This window comes from Pelophylax lessonae, assembly GCF_965119305.1.
Source record: "Pelophylax lessonae genome assembly, chromosome: 2".
Lineage (NCBI taxonomy): Eukaryota > Metazoa > Chordata > Amphibia > Anura > Ranidae > Pelophylax > Pelophylax lessonae.
In genome coordinates, this window is record NC_138769.1 from 626,040,162 (window position 1) to 626,062,894 (window position 22,733).

General features: G+C 43.1%; 1 protein-coding gene across 1 annotated transcript in view; it reads left to right on the top strand.

The window, feature by feature from the left end:
• The first annotated feature begins 697 nt into the window (after positions 1-697).
• Positions 698-22,733, top strand: part of NUP58 (nucleoporin 58) — an 88,193-nt gene continuing 66,157 nt past the window's right edge. The window contains exons 1-8 of the mRNA XM_082245583.1: positions 698-862; positions 6,325-6,449; positions 8,361-8,498; positions 10,360-10,476; positions 11,083-11,184; positions 12,545-12,569; positions 15,219-15,284; positions 21,230-21,404. Coding sequence (XP_082101709.1) covers positions 759-862; positions 6,325-6,449; positions 8,361-8,498; positions 10,360-10,476; positions 11,083-11,184; positions 12,545-12,569; positions 15,219-15,284; positions 21,230-21,404 — 852 coding nt within the window. The 5' untranslated portion in view covers positions 698-758. The remainder of the gene's footprint in view (positions 863-6,324; positions 6,450-8,360; positions 8,499-10,359; positions 10,477-11,082; positions 11,185-12,544; positions 12,570-15,218; positions 15,285-21,229; positions 21,405-22,733) is intronic.

Sequence of the window (22,733 nt, forward strand, 5' to 3'; positions counted from 1 at the left end):
ATATTTAGGGCTCTGTATCTTTAAATTTCCACAGTAAAATCCCACCGTATTGTAAGATATCATAGAGAGGGGTGTAAATGACACATTTGTGTAATAATTATTTCATAGATTACAATCTGCTGTGTATTGTATCAAATAATGTTTCTGTTTACAATTTTCAACCCCAAAAACTTTTATTTTTTAACTTGTTTTTTATTGATTTCAATACAAATAACACTGATACATACATACAAATCCCCTAAGGTAAACCAACAATACAAACATTCATCAATTCATATCCCAACCCAAGAGAAGAGGGGGTAAAAATAACATTTTTCCTTCCCTTTTATCTAAATAATAAAAGTAAAATAATAAAAACAAAATTCCCCTTTTCTTCCCAAGTCTATATACATTGACCTATATAAGTCAATAATCTTGTCTGATAACATGACCACAAATTTGGAACTGTCTGATGGCCTGACTTCAGTACAGAGATGGGGAGCCCCAATGTAAACATAGAGCACGTGTGTATAACACAAGCACTGTCCCTTATGCATGCTGAAACTTTATCAATCATGAGCACAGTCACACGCTGTCTGTACTTGTTTTATTTTACTCTGTAATAACCACAATCACTCCTGTCCTAAACTCCACTGCGAAATCTTCCGCCATCAGCATAGCTCGGCTCTCTCTGACGTCATCAGAATGCGCTTGTCTCTTGCAGCACCGCGCTTGACGGCGCTTCCGGTGCGCGGTTACCGCACGGAGAAAAAGAAAACATGGCTACTACCGGGTTCTCGTTCGGGGGCTCTGCGACCACAACTCTCAACCCGGCCACTGGGACAGCCACGCCATTTTCCTTCGGAACAAATCCAGCTGCGAGGTGAGGAGTAGGGGGCGTACAGCGCTCGGCGGAGGTTGTGAAGAGAATCTGTCACCAGGGAGATTTATAGGAGACGTCAGCTGTAATGAGGGCAGTGAGTGCTTGTTGTCTCCTCCTATTGGGTGCTTGTTGTGTACTTTTCTCCTCCTTCTATTGGGTGCAGTGTGTGTTCCCCATGGTGACACGTGCTCCGCTGTCCCCTGTTCTTGGAGGTATAGATATAATGCACAGGGGGTGGCCTGGCTCACTATGGGGGACACACAAGGACATTTTGATTGCACAATGTACCCGAGGAGAGAGATTAGGGATTATCTGAAGCCCAGCTCCAGGGTGAGACGTTCTGTCCTGCAGGCTGAATTATAGCCAAAGCAGTATTCTATCACACACATTGTACTGCACCTTACCGATCATTAGATGTGGTGGCTGCATTCGTTTTCTTGCTTTATTTATTTATTTCACTTAGTAATCTGGCCAGTAACCCACCACCTGTATTAGAGTGCTGCCGCTCTGGATGAAGGAGCACAGGGGGCACGGCCAGCAGCAGCATTGTCAGTCCAGGAGTTGGGGGCGCTAGATGTATTTTGCAATGCCTCATGGGATTTGTAGTTCCGCAACAGCTGGAGGGCTGCCAGTTTGGCACCATTTAGACCTGAAGTCAAACTTCAGATCACACTTTATGATCCGTTACAGCAAACTGTTTTTTCTTGTGGGATAAAGTTTTTACAGAAATAAAAGCGTTTATCTCATCCCTGTAACTGCTTCATAACTGTGTGTTCTTTTACCACTTGCCAACCGCCCGCCGCATATATATTTTGTGGCAGGCTGGCTCGGCTATGCAAATCGCCATACCTGTAGGGCTGTTCACAAGAGTGCTCCTGGGGGCCCCCACTAGGCAGAGGGGATGCCAATCCATGGGGCCAGCAGCTGTGATTGCCATCAGGCACCCACAATCGCTCCCCGCTGAGAGAGGAGGACGGGCAGCTGCTGTTAACACAGCTGACCATTCTTCCCTCTGAAAGGATCATAGAGTGCCTGTGATCCTTCTATATAGGATCAGAGATCTCTGTGGTCATTTCACAAGCCCATCCCCCATACAGTTAGTTAAAGCGGAGTTCCAGCCATTCACTCACCTGTCCAACAGTCCAGCGACGCGGCCGCCCAAAGCCTCGATCCTCGGCGCCGGCATCACTGCTGTGGGCACCCGGCTGTGACAGTTTGCGGCTTCACAGCCGGGTACCCACTGCGCATGCGCGAGTCGCGCTGCGCGCCGTGATTGGCCGGCAATCTTCTGGGACCTCTGACGTCTCCCAGAAGATTGCAGGGAGGGAGGGGGAGAGGAGAACTTCCGTTCAGGGCGCCGCGGCGCTCCGAGCGGAAGTGGGAGCAGGTACCTGTCAAAACTAGGTACCCGTTCCCCCCCAAAAAAAGGACATGCCAAATGTGGCATGTCAGGGGGTCAGGACTCCCTAAAGCGGAAGTTCCACTTTTGGGTGGAACTCCGCTTTAACACTCCCCTAGTCTCACACTTAAAGCGGTAGTATCGGAGTATACTTAACTTTTACCTACAGTTAAGCCTATAATAAGGCTTACCTGTAGGTACAATTAATATCTCCTAAACCTGCATGGTTTAAGAGATATTCACCCTGAATGCAGCCGCTGTCACTAGCAGATATACGGACCGCCCATGTGAAAGGACCCTTATAGATATCCTCAATTTTTCTGGTTGCATGACATCCTGTTACTATAGACGGAGGATGTCATGGCCCCCCCACAGTACTGTCCATTCACAGTGTACTAATGTAGAGACCAATGCCCATGTCCTCATTTGTTTATCAGTGGGGACTGCCAAGCCTGAGTGTTAGGTAAGAAGATCTCTGCATTGTCGCCTGACTGGCTTAGGGATGCCAGTAAAGATGATTATTTATAAACTGAAGAGCTGCAAGGTGGGGGGAGGGGGTTAGCATGAAGCCTTGAGTTGCTCTTTTAGTTTTCATACTGTTTACTGATCACTGCCTGTGCTAGAAGTTTAATTCAAGCATACAATTCTTTTTTGGTAAAATAAGACTTTTAACATTGCTCTTAACAACTCTCCTGTTTGAGATCATACCTTTGTGTCCTTGGACACTGCCTTATATTAAAAATACTGCTCTCCTGAATTATTATTATTACAGATACTAGTATATTGCTGTCAATTTACACAGCGGTTTTCATATACAGTTGTGCTCATAAGTTTACATACCCTGGCAGAATTTATGATTTCTTGGCCATTTTGCAGAGAATATGAATAACACAAAAACTTTTCTTTCACTCATGGTTCGTGTTTGGCTGAAGCCATTTATTATCAATCAACTGTGTTTACTCTTTTTTAAAATCTTAATGACAACAGAAACTACCCGAATGACCCGATCAAAAGTTTACATACCCCAGTTCTTATTACTGCGTATTGCCCCCTTTAACATCAATGACAGCTTGAAGTCTTTTGTGGATGAGGCTCTTTATCTTCTCAGATGGTTAATCTGCCGATTTATCCTGGCAAAAAGCCTCCAGTTCCTGTAAATTCTTGGGCTGTCTTGCATGAACTGCATGCTTGAGATCTCCCCAGAGTGGCTCAATGATATTGAGGTCAGGAGACTGAGATGGCCACTCCAGAACCTTCACTTTATTCTGCTGTAGCCAATGATCGGTTGACTTGGTCTTGTGTTTAGGATCATTGTCATGTTGGAATGTCCAAGTATGACCCATGCGCAGCTTCCGAGCTGATGAATGCAAATTTTCCTCCAGTATTTCTTGATAACATACTGCATTCATCTTACCATCAATTCTGACCAAATTTCCTGTGCCTTTGTAGCTCACACATCCCCAAAACATCAGTTATCCACCTCCGTGTTTCACAGTAGGAATGGTGTACCTTGCATCATAGACCTTGTTGACTCCTCTCCAAATGTAGTGTTTATGGTTGTGGCCAAAAAGCTCAATTTTGGTCTCATCACTCCAAATGACTTTGTGCCAGAAGGTTTGAGGCTTGTCTCTGTGCTGTTTGGTGTATTGTAAGCAGGATACTTTGTGGCATTTGTGTAGTAATAGCTTTCTTCTGGCGCCTCGACCATGCAGCCCATCTTTCTTCAAGTGCCTCCTTATTGTACATCTTGAAACGGGCACACCACGGTTTCAGAGAGTCCTGTATTTCACATAAAGTTATTTGTGGGTTTTTCTTTGCATCCCAAACAATTTTCCTGGCAGTTGTGGCTAAAAGTGGCTTAGTTTGTCTACCTGCCCGTGGTTTGGTTTCAACAGAACCCCTCATTTGCCACTTCTTGATTAGAGTTTGAACACTGCTGATTGGCATTCTAAATTCCTTGGACGTCTTTTTATATCCTTTTCCTGTTTTATACAGTTCAACTACCTTTTCCCTCAGATCCTTTGATAATCATTTTGCTTTCCCCATGACTCAGAATCCAGAAACGTCAGTGCAGCACTGGATGAAAGATGCAAGGGTCTGTCAGGAGTCCAGAAACTCATTGATCTTTTATACACACACACTGATTACACACAAACAGATCACAGCTGATGAAGGTTACCTTTTAATAGCAATTCAAACCCCTTGGTCAACTTGTGTGCATGTTTTTAGGGCAAAATCGCCAGGGTATGTAAACGTTTGATCAGGGTCATGTGGGTAGTTTCTGTTGTCATTATGATTTAAAAAGAGTAAACACAGTTGATTGATAATAAATGGCTTCAGCCAAACACTAACCATGAGTGAAAGAAAAGTTTTTTGTGTGCTGCTAGGTGGAAATGCCAACCACTTGGCCACTGTAGTGCACATAGTGAGGCCTTGCCCACATTGAAATATTCATCTAGGTATGTTCCTCTCTGAATGTAGATTCTGCCTATACACAACTCCCAAAAAAGTCTGTAATTGGACATTATTGAATGTTGCCCTTGAATGCGATTTTTCCAGCTGGGATCCTGACCTTTTGAGTCAAAGTAATGAAAGAAACTACCAACATCCACAGATGCAATATTAAAAAGGAACTTCACCCCTGGGATTATTTTACTTTTAAACCCTTCCTGCCTTGCTCACTATGTTGAGCTGAAATTGCATACTCGCACCCCCAGCAAATCCAGTGTTGTCCTGCTGTGATCTTCCGATCCCCTGCCACACATCACGTCCTGTACTGCCGTCTTTTTCCTTTTGACTTTGCACAGTTTTTAACATGTTCATAGTTCACACAATTTCCCCCATGTTCAGTGGAGGGATACTTGCACAGTTTTTTTAAATTCCTTTTTCTTCCCTATGTCATTAGGAATGCCCTATAAACTGGAATAAAAAATGTCCTAGTGATGATCAGTGGGAATGGTGCATGTACCTGTCACGGTGGTCAGTAAGAGTGTCCTGTGTCCTTGCATTTGAAGACTTTGGTGGGACTGATAAATGTCCCCGCATCGGTTGAAGTAACAATGGCACCAGTCTGACTACGTCAGTGAAAATGGTGTCCTGTCGTTAGTGTTCAGTGGGCACCTAGCTCGTGCCATCTTGATGACGTCATGGCTGGTAATATACAGGTACCATCAGGGGAAAAAATATAATTCTCCTTAAAGGTGCCTGTTACATTGATGGGGAACAGAAAACTCTATGTTCTAGTGTCTGCATATGCTGCCACTCGGCATAGCCATTCCCCTGGGGAGTAATAATTGTAGGTTCTTCCCCTGGGGCTAATTGCAGGCCCTTCTCACTGTAGGTGCCCATGTATGGTGACACTATAGCATGTCACAGCTCTGAGGCAGTTAGCATCACATTTGAGATGGTGGCACCTAGCAGTAGGCTCAGGGTTTATGGATGTTTATACGTGGGAGGCTTTTACAAATAACAAGCATAAAATCAGTTAAGCACCCATATACTCTCTTGGGTAAATTGTTATGCAAATGGGTGGTCTGGTGACAGGGTCTCTTTAAAGTATATCTAAAGCCCAAATGTCCTGTCTTGTTACTGGAGCACAGTACTGTATGTAGCTGCATAGTTGATGTTGACATAGTTTATACAGCCCTCACAGTGGGCGCATCTGTTAGTGCAGGTAATAGTTAATTTAGACCAACTTGTTCCAAACAAACTATTTTAAAGGGACAAAAAGCTTGAGTTTTGCTTTAAAGGCCATGTTAGGTATTGCATCCATATTTAGGATATTAAGTGGTACAAATGGGGACAGAACTAAAGGAGTCTGCAAAAGCCTGCCATTGCATCCATGATCCACTGGTTGTGGTTGCAATTCTTCGCAGACTGCTTTTCAGAAGGTCAGAAATGAGTCTCAATTATTTTATGACAGGCTTGTTGAGATTGGGATTTTGCACCTTTAACGGTATAACAGAGGTCAAACCCTTCCCTACATTCAAATTTAGTAAACTGGTGTGAGCCGTGCATTTGATTGTGCATTTTATTTCAGATTTTTTGTATTTGTTTCCTTTAGTAATACTGGTACAACACCTTTTGGAAGTTTTGGTACCCCTGCAACAACAACATCTACATCAGGAACTGGCACCATGTTTGGAGCTAAACCAACCACAGGATTCTCTTTGGGATTACAGAATACAGGTATGTGCATTTGATAGTCGGTCTGCTTTTTCTACTTTCATTTAATTTTCATGAGAACTTAACCAAAGGAACAAATATAAGAGAAATGTTGCTAAGGTAAATAGTGTGTAGAATCTGTATTGGCTAGGTCCAGGAACATCAAATTAATCAGAACAGAATCCATTTTACAAGAAAAGTCTATTGTATCAAACATTTGACGTATACCAAGTCACAATGAGATAAACGCAATACTGCAGCGGCGTAACTACAGGGGTTGCAGTTGCAACCGGGCCCCATGCTCCAGGGGGCCTATGCAGCTCCCCTGTACACCTGGATAAGAGGGGTGGTGGGGGCAGCATGTAGAGAAATCTCTGTCCTCCCTTTTTCCTCCTGTAGCTGCAGGAGGAAAATGGAGGAGATCGGTTCCTCTGTATGCTGCCCCAGCTGCTCCTCCTATCCAGTTCACTTGTATTCTGCTGTCCCTGGGCCCCTGTGTGCTGCCGTGGTCAAACCCTCCCCAAACTGTGCTCCCTTCCCTCTCTCCTGCCGGCTGCTGCAGGGAATGTGTCACAATAGAGAACCAGGAAGGGGTCGGTAAATATGTAATTTACCAGCTCCTTCCTTTTCTGAATGGACAGAGTCATAGTCAGTGACATTGTAAAAAAAATAATATAAAATGATAAAAAATAATACAATAAAAATACCAAAAAATAAAAACCACTAGGCTTGAAGGGAAGGGGTCTGATGGGCCCTTCATGGTTTCTTGCACCGGGGCCCTGAAGGTTCTAGTTACGCCTCTGCAATACTGTAATAACATTCACCCTAATTATTATCATAAATGAGCAGGGCTCGCATATGCAAGATTTAGGTTCGCCCAATAGTTAACTGTCAAATGTAAATCCAATTACTAAAATTTCAAATAGGTCTTAATATGGTGATTCCAACAGTCATACTTGGTATTAAATCTGCAGCTTTTTATTATAATAATACCTGGTGATCTTGCCATGAAAGTCCTTGTTCAGGCATTTCCAATTATAGGGTGACAGTGCTCTGTTCTCATGCTTTGTCTTCCTGTCACACAGACTTCCAATGTAGACTACAAGTAGCGGTTTCAGAATACATTACACAGACATAGGCCACTGTTAAAAAAAAAAAAAAAAAACCCACCCTGAGACTTGCCATGTAGATGGTGAGTGGTTCCATTGAGGCTGCAAGAGACCAGCAGTACTGAATGGCAATTTCAATACACGGTGCTTTATCGAATAAAATGTCATTCAGTAAGGGCTTACATCTATTCCTGGCACTCGACAGAGCAGAGGAATACTTACTGGTGTTCATGCATTGTTTCCTTGCTGGCAACTGGAGAGGCGCAATAGACCATATGGTGTTTTTCTGCTGTCAGTCTTGCATGTTTAAATGCATGTAGCTAAGAGCTTGGAAGAAAGCCTTGGCATAAGACTGATTAGAAGAAACGGCTGAGTGGGGAGAGGAAGACTTCACAAGCTCTTGTATTACTACGCAAGACCAAGGTAGGCCATTTAGCTAGAGGACTGAAGGAAGGTGAGTTTTTAGTTTGACCCAAATGATACAGGACTATAGATTAGCAAACTGGGTTTTTGACCCATTTTGTAAAGCTATTTATTTTGTACAAATATATGGAATTTTTTATTTTCTTTCTAATAATTAATATATAGTATACCACTTTTTGGAATGTAATATATAAAAATTATTAAATGAGAGTTCTATTTAGAGAAACCGGACAAATTAAAGGGCTCTTAACTTAAGAAGCCAAAGCATTTCAATGCTTTTTACATCATTGGTACAAAATAGGTATGCAAGTGGGAAATTCAGGTGCTTGTTTCATTTTGGCTTATACCAAAATGTTTGTTCTTTTATGTTAGATGTCACATAGACTTTGTTTTTATTTTCCAGCTCCTACAACATCATCTGGCTTCACTTTAAATTTTGGCAAACCAGCTGGATCAGCTGCACCTTTCTCTCTGACTACAACTACTACCTCATCCACAGGCCTTTCTTTGCCCTCTTCATTGACATCCACCCCAGCTACAGGTAAGTAACCAATGTTATTTCATTTATAGCTTCATGGCTGTGTAACGGAGCGTTGTACTTGTGAGCCTTCTTCGGGAACACCAGATCCTGTCTGATCAGAACTAATGACCACATTGAAGAGAATTAACAAAGCTTTCTTTTATTGATGCAGAAAACTGGGTGACTAGAGTGCACCACAGTATCTTTACCCCCCCCAAAAAAAAAATGTTTGCAGCTACAAATATTGCTGACTTTTTTTAATAATAAAAGGACTTACCTGTCCAGGGATATAGTGCTGTCCTGTCCTCACCCAGGCCGGTTCTTCAACGCTCTTTGGGTCCCTGGCACTGCCATGTCTAGTGTGGGAAGCTAGCAGTCCTTACAGTGCTACAGCTGGCTTCCCACTGATCTTGCGTGTGTTGTGAATGGACCCGCAGCATCTGTGGACCTGTAACATGTCCCAGAAGGTTGCAGGCAAAGGAAAGCGGGCAAACTTCCTATTGGATTGTCCAAAAAATTGTACCTGAAAGTGCTAGGTGGGAGTTGAGGGGGTGGAAAAGCAGAACTTACCATTTTAGGCGACGTTCCACTTTAACAAAGCAGCTAGACCTGTTCCAGTTGATGGCAAGTCACAGAAGCATTAAGATGTCACAGGCTTAGTGGAATGTAGTGCAGCCTTAAAGTAGTTGTACTTCATGCTGTATAGTAGAAAAATGCAAACAGCCTTCACTCCTCTGGGAAGGCTTTCCACAGGATTGTAGAGTGTGTCTGTGGGAATTTATAGCCCATTCAGCCAAAAGGGCATTTGTAAGGTCAAGTACTAATGTTGGTTTAAAAGGTGGCCCGCAATCCACATTCAAGTTCTTCCAAAAGTTGTTCAGTAAGGTTGAGGTCAGGGCTGTGTTCAGGTTAAAGAGGAGTTCCAGTGTCAGCAGCTACAAATTCTGTAGCTGCTGACTTTTAATAGGACACTTACATGTCCAGGGAGCCCACGAAGTTGGGACCCTTAGCCCCATTCATCAATCGACTTCGGGTGCAGGCGCCGGCATCTGTAGTAAGGAAAACACTGCCTGTTTCCTACTGTGCATGTGCAAGCCATGTTGAGCTTTCTGAATGGTCCGGCTGTCTTCTGGGACCTCTGTGTATCCCAGAAGGAAGCCGGGAAAAGGAGGAGGGGCAGGAAATTACGTAGATTGCCATACACCGATCTTATCAGGAAGTGGGAGAGGGTACCTGTCATACCCAGGTAATTGCTCCCCCAAAGTGGCAATGGAGGGGGGGGGGGAGAGTGCCAACAAGTGGAGCTTCCCCTTTTCGATGGAGCTCCGCTTTAAGTTCTTCTACAGCAAATTTGTTAAACCTTGTCTTTCTGAAGCTGGCAATGTGCACAGGGCACAGTCATGCTGGAACAGTACAGGGCTTCCCCCAATTATTGCCACATGGTTGTTCACAATTGTCTAAAACGCCTGTTTGCTGTAGCATTAACAGTAACCTTCACTGGAAATTCCTGAACTCTATATAGAGGAGTCTCCACAAATGTTTGGCATTTTACAATATGAATCCAAGTGCGATAGCAAGGACTTAAACCTGTTGCAGATCATTTTTAAATATTGATCTTGACTGTGTGTGCGGTGTTATAACATTTGTGAATACACAATACCAACACTGTTATTTGTAGCCAGGAAACTTAGATTTATTTTCGTACAGTTTCATCATTCTGTAACTAATATGTATTAAAAGGAAAAGGTGCCTGCTTTCCTTAAAATTTAGACATTTAAAGTCCCTAAATAGTTACAATATTCTGTATTGCAAATTACAATTGTATACAGACTTGTGTGAGGTTGTTGTAATTCTGAGTAATGATGATGATCTTTTCTCCTAGGCACGGGGTTTTCGTTGAATTTGAATAGTGGTACAGCAGCTACAACTACAGCAAACCCTGGCCTGGCACTTGGTCTTTCTGGGTCACTTTTTCAAAACACCAATCCAGCCACATCAGGTAGCTATTGCACTATACTTTTTACCTGTCAACTGATCACGGGTACAACTGCTGCTGCGGGAAAAAATAATAAATGCATGTCCTTTTTTCTGCAGAAATTTGTGCTTTTTTTTTCTCCAAAAAGGTGAACTTGGCCTTTTAAGTCTATGTTAACAAACAGTGCAGACTATGGATACTCTAAAGCTGTGTGTGTGGTGTGTTGATTTTGTTGTTTTGAGTTTTTTACCTGTAAGGTAATAGCAATACCATTGGCATTTGTTGCATATATACTTCATATGACAGAAGTATTGTGAATTTTAATTTTCTTTTGAACTCTAATGCAGACACAGGGAGGCTCTACCTGAGTAGTAACGCTTTTGCTTTTACCCTCCTCCCCTCCGTCCCAGATTGTACCAATTGGTCGCTAAAATCTGGATTTAATTGGCTTTCCCATAAAGCTATGTAAACTGTGCGTTAAATTATGGAGGGTGTCACTTTAACAATTTTTAGAGATTCTTCAAAGATTATTAACTTTATCAACCTCCTACATTCAGCGGAAGTTCAACTTTCTTTTCTAGTTCATCTTAGGTCTGCACCTCATCTCACTTGAAATTTATTATATCTCAGGTCTTGGACAGAACCCATTGGGTCTAACAGCACCAGCAACACAGGCTACTTCAAATGATGGTCTTGGTGGAATAGATTTCAGCAGTTCGTCAGATAAAAAAAGTATGTTCTTTCTACCTTTTTTTAACTAGAGTGCTTTCCAGAGGTAATCTTCTTTTTAACAAAAATATGCAACTGCTGAGTTTCATTGTAAGTATACTAAGCAAAAGCTTAAAGTGGTTCTAAAGGCATTTTTTTTTATGAAATAAAAAAATGTTACACACACCTGCTCTGTGCAACAATATTGCACAGAGCGGTCCCTTACCTTTTCTTTGGCAATTCCCTGCCGCCTTCTTATGGGTGTCCCCATAGCAAGCTGTGTGCTATGGGGGTCACCCAATCGAGCCCATAGATTTACACAGCTCAGCCACACCCCCCCGCTACCTCCCTTACAGGATTTGACTGACAGCACCAGGAGCCAATGGCTCCCACTGCTCTTTGTCTCCTCTAGCTTCTCTCACAAGCTATACTGATGACCTGCAGCCAGGCACAGTTCTCCGTGATGATTAGTGAAAAGTACTTCAAAATTTTGTTTGCTTTTACCATTTGAATTCGGAGCAAATCAACTTTACTGGATAAAACTAAAAAAAATCCCTTCTGCTCCTTCAAATTTTCTCTTCGCTGCAATTGAAATCCAAATGTGGAATCACCCCCACAAATCAGAATATCAAACAAATATTTTTAAAACCGTTTTGCATTAAATGCTGCTAGTGTTTCGCCAGCTTTAACATGTGGGTAGTACAAGCTACGGTATGAGCTAGACTTGGGCAGATATCAAGGCCTCATGTGCAGGCTTGGTCTAGTTTCCCAGGGGCTTCACATGGATAGAGGGAACAGGACGCAAAAATATTGCACTGTAATAACATATTTTTTCCTTTTACTTAATTATAGGTATTCACATAGACAGGGACACATGCTATGGCCTTGTGTTTGACACGTACTCTACAACATAGCATTTATTGTGAGCTGCTACCCAAGAGTTAATTACTTTTAAAGGGATGCAGACCCTGAAACTTTTCTCATAACACTGAAAGCACATTAACTGAACATAAAGAACACAGCTAAAATCCTTGCAATGTACGTTCATCACCCAGAGGGGATTGTATTTTTGTTCTCAACAAAAGGGGAGTTACCTTTTTAAAGTGAGGAAAATAAAAAACTTTATTGTTTAGTGGTCCTCTGCTTTGCAAGAATTTACAGCTTGTTTTGCTTAGGGGATGATGAATCAAGTAATAAGTATCTGCCATAATCCTCGCTTCTCCGGCAGCCGGACATTCTTCTGCGCTGTTGAATGTCCTGGGTGGCGAGTAGCCCCTTGGCAACCCCGCATACAATGCAGAATGGGCTCTAAAGGCTGCCATACTGACCCTCCTGTTTGAAATCTGTAATTTGTAAATATGCCAATTTTGTTGTTTTCTTTTAGGTGATAGAACTGGGAACCGACCTGAGTAAGTATTTTTTTCACGTTTTGTTGTGCAGCTCATGTTTGTCTCTGAGTGATTTTGTTGTATGAGAAGAAAAATCAATGTTTTAGACCAGCCTTTCTCAACCGGGGTGCTGCGGGATCATGGTAGAGAGAGGCAGTGTCGGATGAGCCCATCGGCACTGGGAGGTTGATCAGATTCGGCAAAGTGGAAATAGAGGGAGGGGAAGGGTGTGCTGTGTTCAATGCCTCCCCTTATAGTGCAGTACTCGGCTGTGAGGAAAGGTCCTACGACTTTTTAAAGGCCTGTATACATGTTTGTGTGGGTGTGTTTGTACGTGTAAGTGTGTATGCATGTTACTTTTAATCCTGACCTCCCCTCCCATTCCTGTACGATCAGAACTGCTTTTTTAGGGTTTATTTGTAATAGCAGCAAAGACTGCTGCTCCTCTGAAAAGCAATCCGTACTCGCATCGCTTTTCAAAGGCATTTGACAGGCGGTAAAGAAGCAATATGTCGCCTCCTCACCACCTGTTTTAACCCCATAAATGCAGCATCATCCCACTGCAGCTGCATGCAGTGCACACAGTTGCGGGGTGGTTGCAGTTAAACCCCATTCACCTGGGGGTAAACTTTCAGCTGCAGCCACGCCACAACATGTACACTCCCAGCTCCTGCCTCTGCAGCTAAATTGGGAGAAGTAGGGGGGGGGTGGTAAAAACCGCTCAACCATGTGGTTTTACCTCCATTCAACCTTGTTGCGTGTAGGGCAGCCCATTCATTTCTCACCAAGCTTCTTGCTGATGGTCTAGTAGCCCATTCCAGCCTTGTGCAGGTCTACAATATTGTCCCTGACATCCTTTGACAGCTCTTTGGTCTTGCCCATGATGGTAAGGTTTGAATGAAAGAAAGATTCTGTGGACAGGTGTCTTTTATACACATAACTAGTTTTCGTTAAGAGCACCTTCTTAAAAGAGAAGTATGGGTTCCCCTTTTTTTGTGCTTAATCTTAAACCCTATGATCTGCTAGCATCTACCAATCTTTCCTGCTCTTTTGAAAAGTGCACCGTTTCTGTTTTAAAATGGTGTTAATTACCTGTAGGAGTGCCTACAGACTGTCATGAAGTGTCATACCAACAATGGATCCCCCCCCCCCCCCCCTCTTCCTCCTCTCTGTGATTGATGTCGGCCCTGGGCTCTGTGCTTGCACAACACATGGAGCTGCTCTCCCTCTTCCTCCACCTCCCTCCTTCCTCCACAAATAGGTTGATGCAAGTCAGTCAATGAACTGTCCCACACACTTGGATCTCTATGGTAAACATATACCAGTAGTGTTTTTTTTTTTTTTTTTTTTTGTTTAATACTATTTCTTTAAGCCCCCCCAGCCCCATAGTTTAGACAGAGATTACCTTGTGTGTGCGATGTATGATTACTTGTCTGGTGGTTATACTCCCTGCATCCACAGTAATATCAGTGTGTTGGAAAGGAGAAGCACAAAACCAAATTCAGGATTGTCAGAATTTTCAATGCTGGAAATGGCAGACGCAGTGGCATGTTAACCACTTAAGCCCCGGAGGATTTGGCTGCTCAAAGACCAGGGCCTATTTTGCGATTCGGCACTGTGTGATTTTAACGGACAATTGCGCGGTCATGCGACTCTGTACCCAAATTAAATTGACGTCCTTTTTTTCCCACAAACAGAGCTTTCTTTTAGTGGTATTTGATCACCTGTGCGATTTTTTTTTTTTTTTTTTTTTTTTTTTCCTTCTTTTACTTTTTGCGCTATAAACAAAAAAAGAGCGACAGTTTTGAAAAAAATATTTTTCACATTTTTTTGTATGAAATCACCCCCCCCCCCCCAAAAAAAATTTAAAAATCAAAATGTTTTAACATTCTAGGCCAATTTGTTTTCTGCTACATATTTTTGGTATTTGGTGAAAAAAATCGCAATAAGCGTATTTTGATTGGTTTGCGCAAAAGTTATTGCGTTTACTAACTACAGGAAAGATTTATGTCATTTTCATTTTTTTTTTTCTAGTAATGGCGGTGGTGTGTGTGTGTGTGTGTGTGTGTGTGTTTTTTTTTTTTGCGACATTGCGGCGGACAGATCGGACCCTTGACTGACATTTTTGACACTTTTGGGGGTACCAATGACACTACTACAGTAAACAGTGCTATACATATGCACTGTTACTGTAAAAATGACACTGGCAGGGAAGGGGTTAACTTTATTAGACATCCAGGGGTTAAGTGTGTCCCTAGGGGCATGATTCTAACTGTGGGGGCGTGGCTTTTGATGTAACCACAGAGACATTCGATCCTACATAGCAGGATCGTATGATCTCTGCAGTTACATCAGGGAGAATGACAGGCGGCTTTGTTTACATCAGCTGTCTGCCTTTCTCCCTCTCCAGCGGGAGATCGCGAGTGACCGGCGGACATCGGAGCCGCCGGTCACTCGCGCTGGGATGGCAGTGAACGAGCGGGGGCAGGAGCGCGCCTCTGACAGCGCGCGCTCGCCCCCTCTTTGCTCGCGGGCGAGTGACGTACCTATACGTCAGTTTGCCCAGGGGGGGCTGACCGCCGCAGTATATGTACTTGCGGCGGTCGGCAAGTGGTTAATAACAAGAATCCCTGACCATACTTTTTTATATATGGCATTTGTTTCCTACAGAGACAGCAAAGCACTTAAGGATGAAAATCTACCTCAATTAATCTGCCAAGATGTAGAAAATTTCCAGTAAGTATAACTAAACTTTTTATAGTTGGTGTCACTCTTTATTTCTGTATAGTAGAAATCCTTGTCTCCTCTTTTACTTGGCTCAGTCTGACTGTCTAGTTTGATTTAAAAAATGTGCAAAAAAGTTATCAGCGCAGTTATGTGAAATAAATGGAAAAAGATTTTTTGAAAAAATTATCCGGCAGCCACCACCAGATAGTGTTATCCACTTCCACAATATACCGTATTTATCGGCGTATAACACGCACTTTTTCCTCCTAAAAATGGAGGAAAAAGCAGCAGTGCGTGTTATACGCCGATATTAGAAAAAAAACCGGCCAGGAAGCATTACCGAGAGCAGAAGGGGCGGGCTGAGGAGAAGGAAGGACGAGCTGTCATAAGAGCAGAAGGGGGCGGGCCGAGCCGAGGAGAAGAGGGGAATGAGCGAGCGCAGTCATCGGAAGTCCCGCCTATGTCACACGTCTCGGCAGAGGAGGCAGGACTTCCGATGACTGCGCTTGCTCGCTCTCCCTTCTCCTCGGCTCGGCCCGCCCCCTTCTGCTCTTATGACAGCTCGTCCTTCCTTCTCGGCCCGGCCCGCCCCTTCTGCTCTCGGCGCTGCTTCCCGGTCTTTTTGAAAACAAATGAGGTCAGTTCCAATGGCGCTTGCGATGCTGCATATTTGGACATTGCGCTTGCGAGGCTGCATGTATGGACACTTGGTGGGCTGCATGTATGGACACTTGGTGGGCTGCATGTATGGACACTTGGTGGGCTTTGCATGTATGGACACTTGGTGGGCTTTGCATGTATGGACACTTGGTGGGCTTTGCATGTATGGACCCTTGGTGGGCTTTGCATGTATGGACCCTTGGTGGGCTTTGCATGTATGGACCCTTGGTGGGCTTTGCATGTATGGACACTTGGTGGGCTGTGCATGTATGGACACTTGGTGGGCTGTGCATGTATGGACACTTGGTGGGCTGTGCATGTATGGACACTTGGTGGGCTTTGCATGTATGGACACTTGGTGGGCTTTGCATGTATGGACACTTGGTGGGCTTTGCATGTATGGACACTTGGTGGGCTGTGCATGTATGGACACTGCTGGTGGGCTGCATATATTGAGGCTGGATATATGGACACTGCTGATGAGGCTGCATTCATGGGCACTGGTGAGATATCATTTGATTTAAAAAAAAAAAAAAATGTCCGGCCCGCCCCTTCTGCTCTCGGCGCTGCTTCCCGGTCTTTTTGAAAACAAATGAGGTCAGTTCCAATGGCGCTTGCGATGCTGCATATTTGGACATTGCGCTTGCGAGGCTGCATGTATGGACACTTGGTGGGCTGCATGTATGGACACTTGGTGGGCTGCATGTATGGACACTTGGTGGGCTTTGCATGTATGGACACTTGGTGGGCTTTGCATGTATGGACCCTTGGTGGGCTTTGCATGTATGGACCCTTGGTGGGCTTTGCATGTATGGACCCTTGGTGGGCTTTGCATGTATGGACCCTTGGTGGGCTTTGCATGTATGGACCCTTGGTGGGCTTTGCATGTATGGACACTTGGTGGGCTGTGCATGTATGGACACTTGGGGGGCTGTGCATGTATGGACACTTGGGGGGCTGTGCATGTATGGACACTTGGGGGGCTGTGCATGTATGGACACTTGGGGGGCTGTGCATGTATGGACACTTGGGGGGCTGTGCATGTATGGACACTTGGTGGGCTGTGCATGTATGGACACTTGGTGGGCTTTGCATGTATGGACACTTGGTGGGCTGTGCATGTATGGACACTGCTGGTGGGCTGCATATATTGAGGCTGGATATATGGACACTGCTGATGAGGCTGCATTCATGGGCACTGGTGAGATATCATTTGATTTAAAAAAAAAAAAAAATGTCCGGCCCGCCCCTTCTGCTCTCGGCGCTGCTTCCCGGTCTTTTTGAAAACAAATGAGGTCAGTTCCAATGGCGCTTGCGATGCTGCATATTTGGACATTGCGCTTGCGAGGCTGCATGTATGGACACTTGGTGGGCTGCATGTATGGACACTTGGTGGGCTGCATGTATGGACACTTGGTGGGCTTTGCATGTATGGACACTTGGTGGGCTTTGCATGTATGGACACTTGGTGGGCTTTGCATGTATGGACACTTGGTGGGCTTTGCATGTATGGACCCTTGGTGGGCTTTGCATGTATGGACCCTTGGTGGGCTTTGCATGTATGGACCCTTGGTGGGCTTTGCATGTATGGACCCTTGGTGGGCTTTGCATGTATGGACACTTGGTGGGCTGTGCATGTATGGACACTTGGTGGGCTGTGCATGTATGGACACTTGGTGGGCTGTGCATGTATGGACACTTGGGGGGCTGTGCATGTATGGACACTTGGGGGGCTGTGCATGTATGGACACTTGGGGGGCTGTGCATGTATGGACACTTGGTGGGCTTTGCATGTATGGACACTTGGTGGGCTGTGCATGTATGGACACTTGGTGGGCTGTGCATGTATGGACACTGCTGGTGGGCTGCATATATTGAGGCTGGATATATGGACACTGCTGATGAGGCTGCATTCATGGGCACTGGTGAGATATCATTTGATTTAAAAAAAAAAAAAAAATGTTCTGAGTTCAAAGCTGTTTATGTTAAATTTAAGCTTTTTTCCTGAGATTTCTCTCCAAATATTGGGGTGCTTGTTATACGCCGATAAATACGGTAAGTAATTCAAAACAAACAGGTGCTGCGCCAGAAAAAGGAATAGTGAACATGTAAAAAAAAAATTATATGTATAATGACAATATGTGTAAATAATAAGCAAACTCAGTGCTTCCCAATAGCACACAAAAAAATCAAAAAATAAATAAGTGTCAATAAATTTAATATGTGCATACACTCAAAATCATGAAATTAAATGTCAATAAATAGGTGCATTCCAATCCTCAAAGTAATGGCCACCACAGAAGTGATTAATATATGATATTGTGCTTCACTCCACCGCCACCAGAGATCAAAGCCTCTCACCTTAAGATTTGGCTGTTCAAGTGGCTGTTTGTGAGTATATTGATTTTAATAAACGGCTGTTACCAGCTTATCCGCACGGAGAGCATTTGTTTTCTTTTTGCTTCTTTGCTTATGTGGTGATCTCTATGTGCCCTGTGTGAAAGCTGCACCATTGCTGTTACCTTGTCCCTGTGCATCCATCTGAGACCTCCTTACCATTTGGTGACATCTGCTTGTGACCCCAGAGGGGTAAAAAAACTGTTTTTGACTCAGTGTTCTGGGTCAAATCTTAAGGTGAGAGGCTTTGATCTCTGGCGGTGGATTGAAGCACAATATCATATATTAATCACGTCTGTGGTGGCCATTGAGGATTGGAATGCACCTATTTATGGACATTTAATTTCATGATTTTGAGTGTATGCACATATTAATTTGACACTTATTTATTTTTTGATTTTTTTTTTTTTTTTTTTGTGTGTGATATTGGGAAGCACTTATGATTTAGGCCCCGTTCACACAGGGGCGATCCGACTTCGGGGGGCGACCTCCGAGGTCGCGGTGCGAGCAGCGCGCCGCGACCTCGGAGCGGCCGCCATGGACTTCATAACATTGAAGTCTATGGCGGTCGCCTCCGGGTCGCCCCAAAGAAGCTCCGAACCCTTTTTCTAAGTCAGAGCGACTTGTGTCGCTCCTATTAGAACGGGTCCGCAGCTTCCCTATGGAAGGCGAACTGTGAGGCGACCAGGTCGCCTCACAGGTCGCCTTAGTGTGAACGGGGACTTAAGGTCATTGTTTGCTTATTATTTACACATATTGTCATTATACATATAATTTTTTTTTTTACATATTCACTATTCATTTTTCTGGCGCAGCACCTGTTTGTTTTGAATTAGTTTGCTATAAAAGTTTGCAATCTGTTGATTACACTGCATGCCATTTAGTGCTGGGTTAGTTCAATATTAAAAGAGGTTTTGATAAATTGTTTGCGAAGTATAGTTTCAGTACGTGCACAATTGGTAGCTTGATTCCATAAAGTAACACAAAGTACAATGACAACATGCAAAGCACACAAACCAATCAATTTTTACTTTATTCACCAAAAAAAAATATTTATTACAGTTTACTTGGGGGGGGTTTATTTACTAAAGGCAAATCCATTGCGCACTGCAAGTGCACTTGTAAGTGCATTTGCTGTAGATCTTAGGGGGACATGCAAGGAAAATTAAATGACATTTTTGCTGATTGTGATGATAGAAATCAGCAGAGTTTCCCCTTATTTCAGATCTTTCCCTCAGATCTACAGCGAGTGCGCTTCCAAGTGCACTTGTAGTGGCACAGTGGATTTACCTTTAGTAAACCGACCCCAATGTCTCATTGAATTAACTAATTGTTGATGGAAAGTTTATGAGGAGAACTTTTTACTGTGCTTTCTTTTAATGTCAGATTTGTCTAGTGGCTATCTATGGCTGATTAGTGCGTTTAGCACATCACCTAATGGATAGGCTTGCATTAAGAAAGAACAGAAAAGTAAACCTGTGTTAAGATATTCCTCTTGTGTTTAGATAAGTGAAAACTATGTTTCTTTTTACATTGACATGTATTGATAATGCTTACTGTAATTATCTTAGAAAATAAATTAATTACTTGAACTTGACTATGCCTATCAAATGTCAAAGGAGGTAATTGTGCTAAAGGGTAGACACTTTGTGGTTCCTGCAAGGTCTATTATTTTCCTTTTTAAAGAGGAACTTAAAAAGTAAAAAAAAAAAAAAAAAAAAAATGAAGTCATCAGCTACAAATAAAAATCAGGTACTTACCAGTGCCTGGGGTCTAGCACTCTCTTCCTACAGCCAATTCTTCTCATTTGGGTCCCCAGTGATTTTGGGAGCCAGTTGTGACTTTCTCATTAATCAGATCTGTCTTCCCACTGGCATGGACAAAAACATGTGGCACTGGGACGTCTCGGGTGGTGTGTCCTAGGTGGCTGAGACAGAATGAACGAACAAACAAAATCCTCCTAGGCAAGGATTGTAGAAGTGGGTAGCACACGGTACGAACTTTCCTCTTGCTTTAAATTGATTCCTTGAATGAATGACATGGGCAGAGCCCAGCTCGGCCACGTAACTTTCAAAGAGTGACAGCAGGGGCCCAGAGAAGATGCCAGTCTGCTGTCACTAGGGGGGGGGGGGGGGGGGGGGATTGCAGCTGGTGGAACATGTTACATGTTCCACACTAAATACGGGTTTAATATTTAACCTGTTCCAAAAGATCAACTTATCTTTTGAACTTATCCTTTAAAGCCTAACACGGGTACCTAAACTTCTGCACTATTATCTTCATGCACTTGTCAGGCCAGATCAGGTTCACCTAAAGATCGAGCATTTGCTTTAACAGGTTTTTAATGCTTACAAATTTAGCTATTAAACCTGTTTTCACAATAAGGGGTATTTACCACCATTAATAATAGGATTGAGTAATTTTAATGCTCTATGATCTTCTGTCTGTCTTGGATTATTGCTACCTGAAGAGATTTTGCTGGTCTGATCACCACCTGAAATTGGTGGGTTAGATCAGTGTTTCTCAACTCCAGTCCTCAGGGCACACTAACAGGTTAGGTTTGTAAGAAAACTGAAATACATCACAGGTGATTTAATTTACTGCTCAGTGATTGCAGTATTTTAGTCTGCATCTCCCCAAGGTAATACTTAAAATCTGGCCTGTTAGTGTGCCCTGAGGACCGGAGTTGAGAAACACTGGGTTAGATCACAGCGCAATTCCGTCAGTACCTCTTTTGAAGAAGTACATTGTTCCATACAAAGAAAAAGGAGCACATTCGTTTTTTTTTTTCTTTTAAACATTATACATTATTTGCGCTTTCCACTTCTGTGTGGGTAACGGGGTGTTGCTATTGTAATGAGCACTATGTTAAGTTTACGTCTTGTCTTCCTATGCAGAAAGTTTGTGAAGGAGCAGAAGCAGGTGCAAGAAGAGATCAGCAGAATGTCTTCTAAAGCTATGATGAAAGTAGAGGAAGACATCAAAGCCTTGAAGCAACTTTTATCAGTTGCCTCCAGTGGCCTTCAGAGAAACACTCTGGCTATTGACAAACTGAAAATTGAAACTGCTCAGGTACGTTGTACTATATCATTGAATGGTGTTTTCCAAGATTTTAACAAGTTTAAAGTTGTGTAAGCTTTTAAATATACCCAGTGAAGTGACTGGCCTCGTGTGAATCCTCCTACATAAGTTGTACTTTTTTCACTGCCGCCATCTTTTCTCTACACCCATTGAAAGTGCTGGATTGTAAAGCTTGTGTGATAGTTCAGAAATAAGGGTGCGGGGAGCTCGGAGGGAAGGAACCCCCCCCCCCCCCCTTCACACAGCTCACTGGAACAGAGCTGAGGCTGTCAATCAGCTGGAGATCCCTCCTGTCACCTTTTTTCTCTTGGTGTCAGAAAAGCGTCAGTGATTCATGCTGATGGCAGAGGAACAAAGCAACAGATGGAAATGAAAGTTGGTGCTCCTAATTGAGACACACTATAGAAGGATATGCTTTGTTCATATTTCATGTTTGAGGTTTACAACCACCTTTTTTAAAGCTCTTACTTTTAGACTCCAGTCTGAGAGTTCTAGCTAATGGTCTTACAGTGAACTGTACTGATTTATATATGTAGATTTCTGTTTCTGATCACTCCTGTCCTATGTTGATTCAGAGGCTTCAATACTTTGATGCACTGACCTGCTGCAACAATATCATGTTATGTATTGGACCCTGTTTAAGTTGAAGCCAATGCTTCATTACTCAGATGTCTATTAAGTAATTGATTGCCTAGTTGCTTGTCTATTTATACCCTTCATATTGTATAGTTGCAGTTATGAGTAATTATAGACTTCCCTGCTTTTTTGTGACTTCGTCTAACATTATAATGATTTTAACATTTGGAATAGAGAAGATACTTTTTATATGACATTAGTGTGGCATCAGGTGACTTTCTCTTGATTTACACCTTGGAAACCTGAATGTGAAAGTGTCTCTTTTGGCTTTTTTACTATTTGAATATATATATATATATATATATATATATATATATATACAGTGGGTACGGAAAGTATTCAGACCCCCTTAAATTTTTCACTCTTTGTTATATTGCAGCCATTTGCTAAAATCATTTAAGTTCATTCTTCTTCCTCATGAATGTACACATAGCACCCCATACTGACAGAAAAACACAGAATTGTTGACATTATTGCAGATTTATTAAAAAAGAAAAACTGAAATATCACATGGTCCTAAGTATTCAGACCCTTTGCTCAGTATTTAGTAGAAGCCCCCTTTTGATCTAATACAGCCAGGAGTCTTTTTGGGAAAGATGCAACAAGTCTTTCACACCTGGATTTGGGGATCCTCTGCCATTCCTCCTTGCAGATCCTCTCCAGTTCTGTCAGGTTGGATGGTAA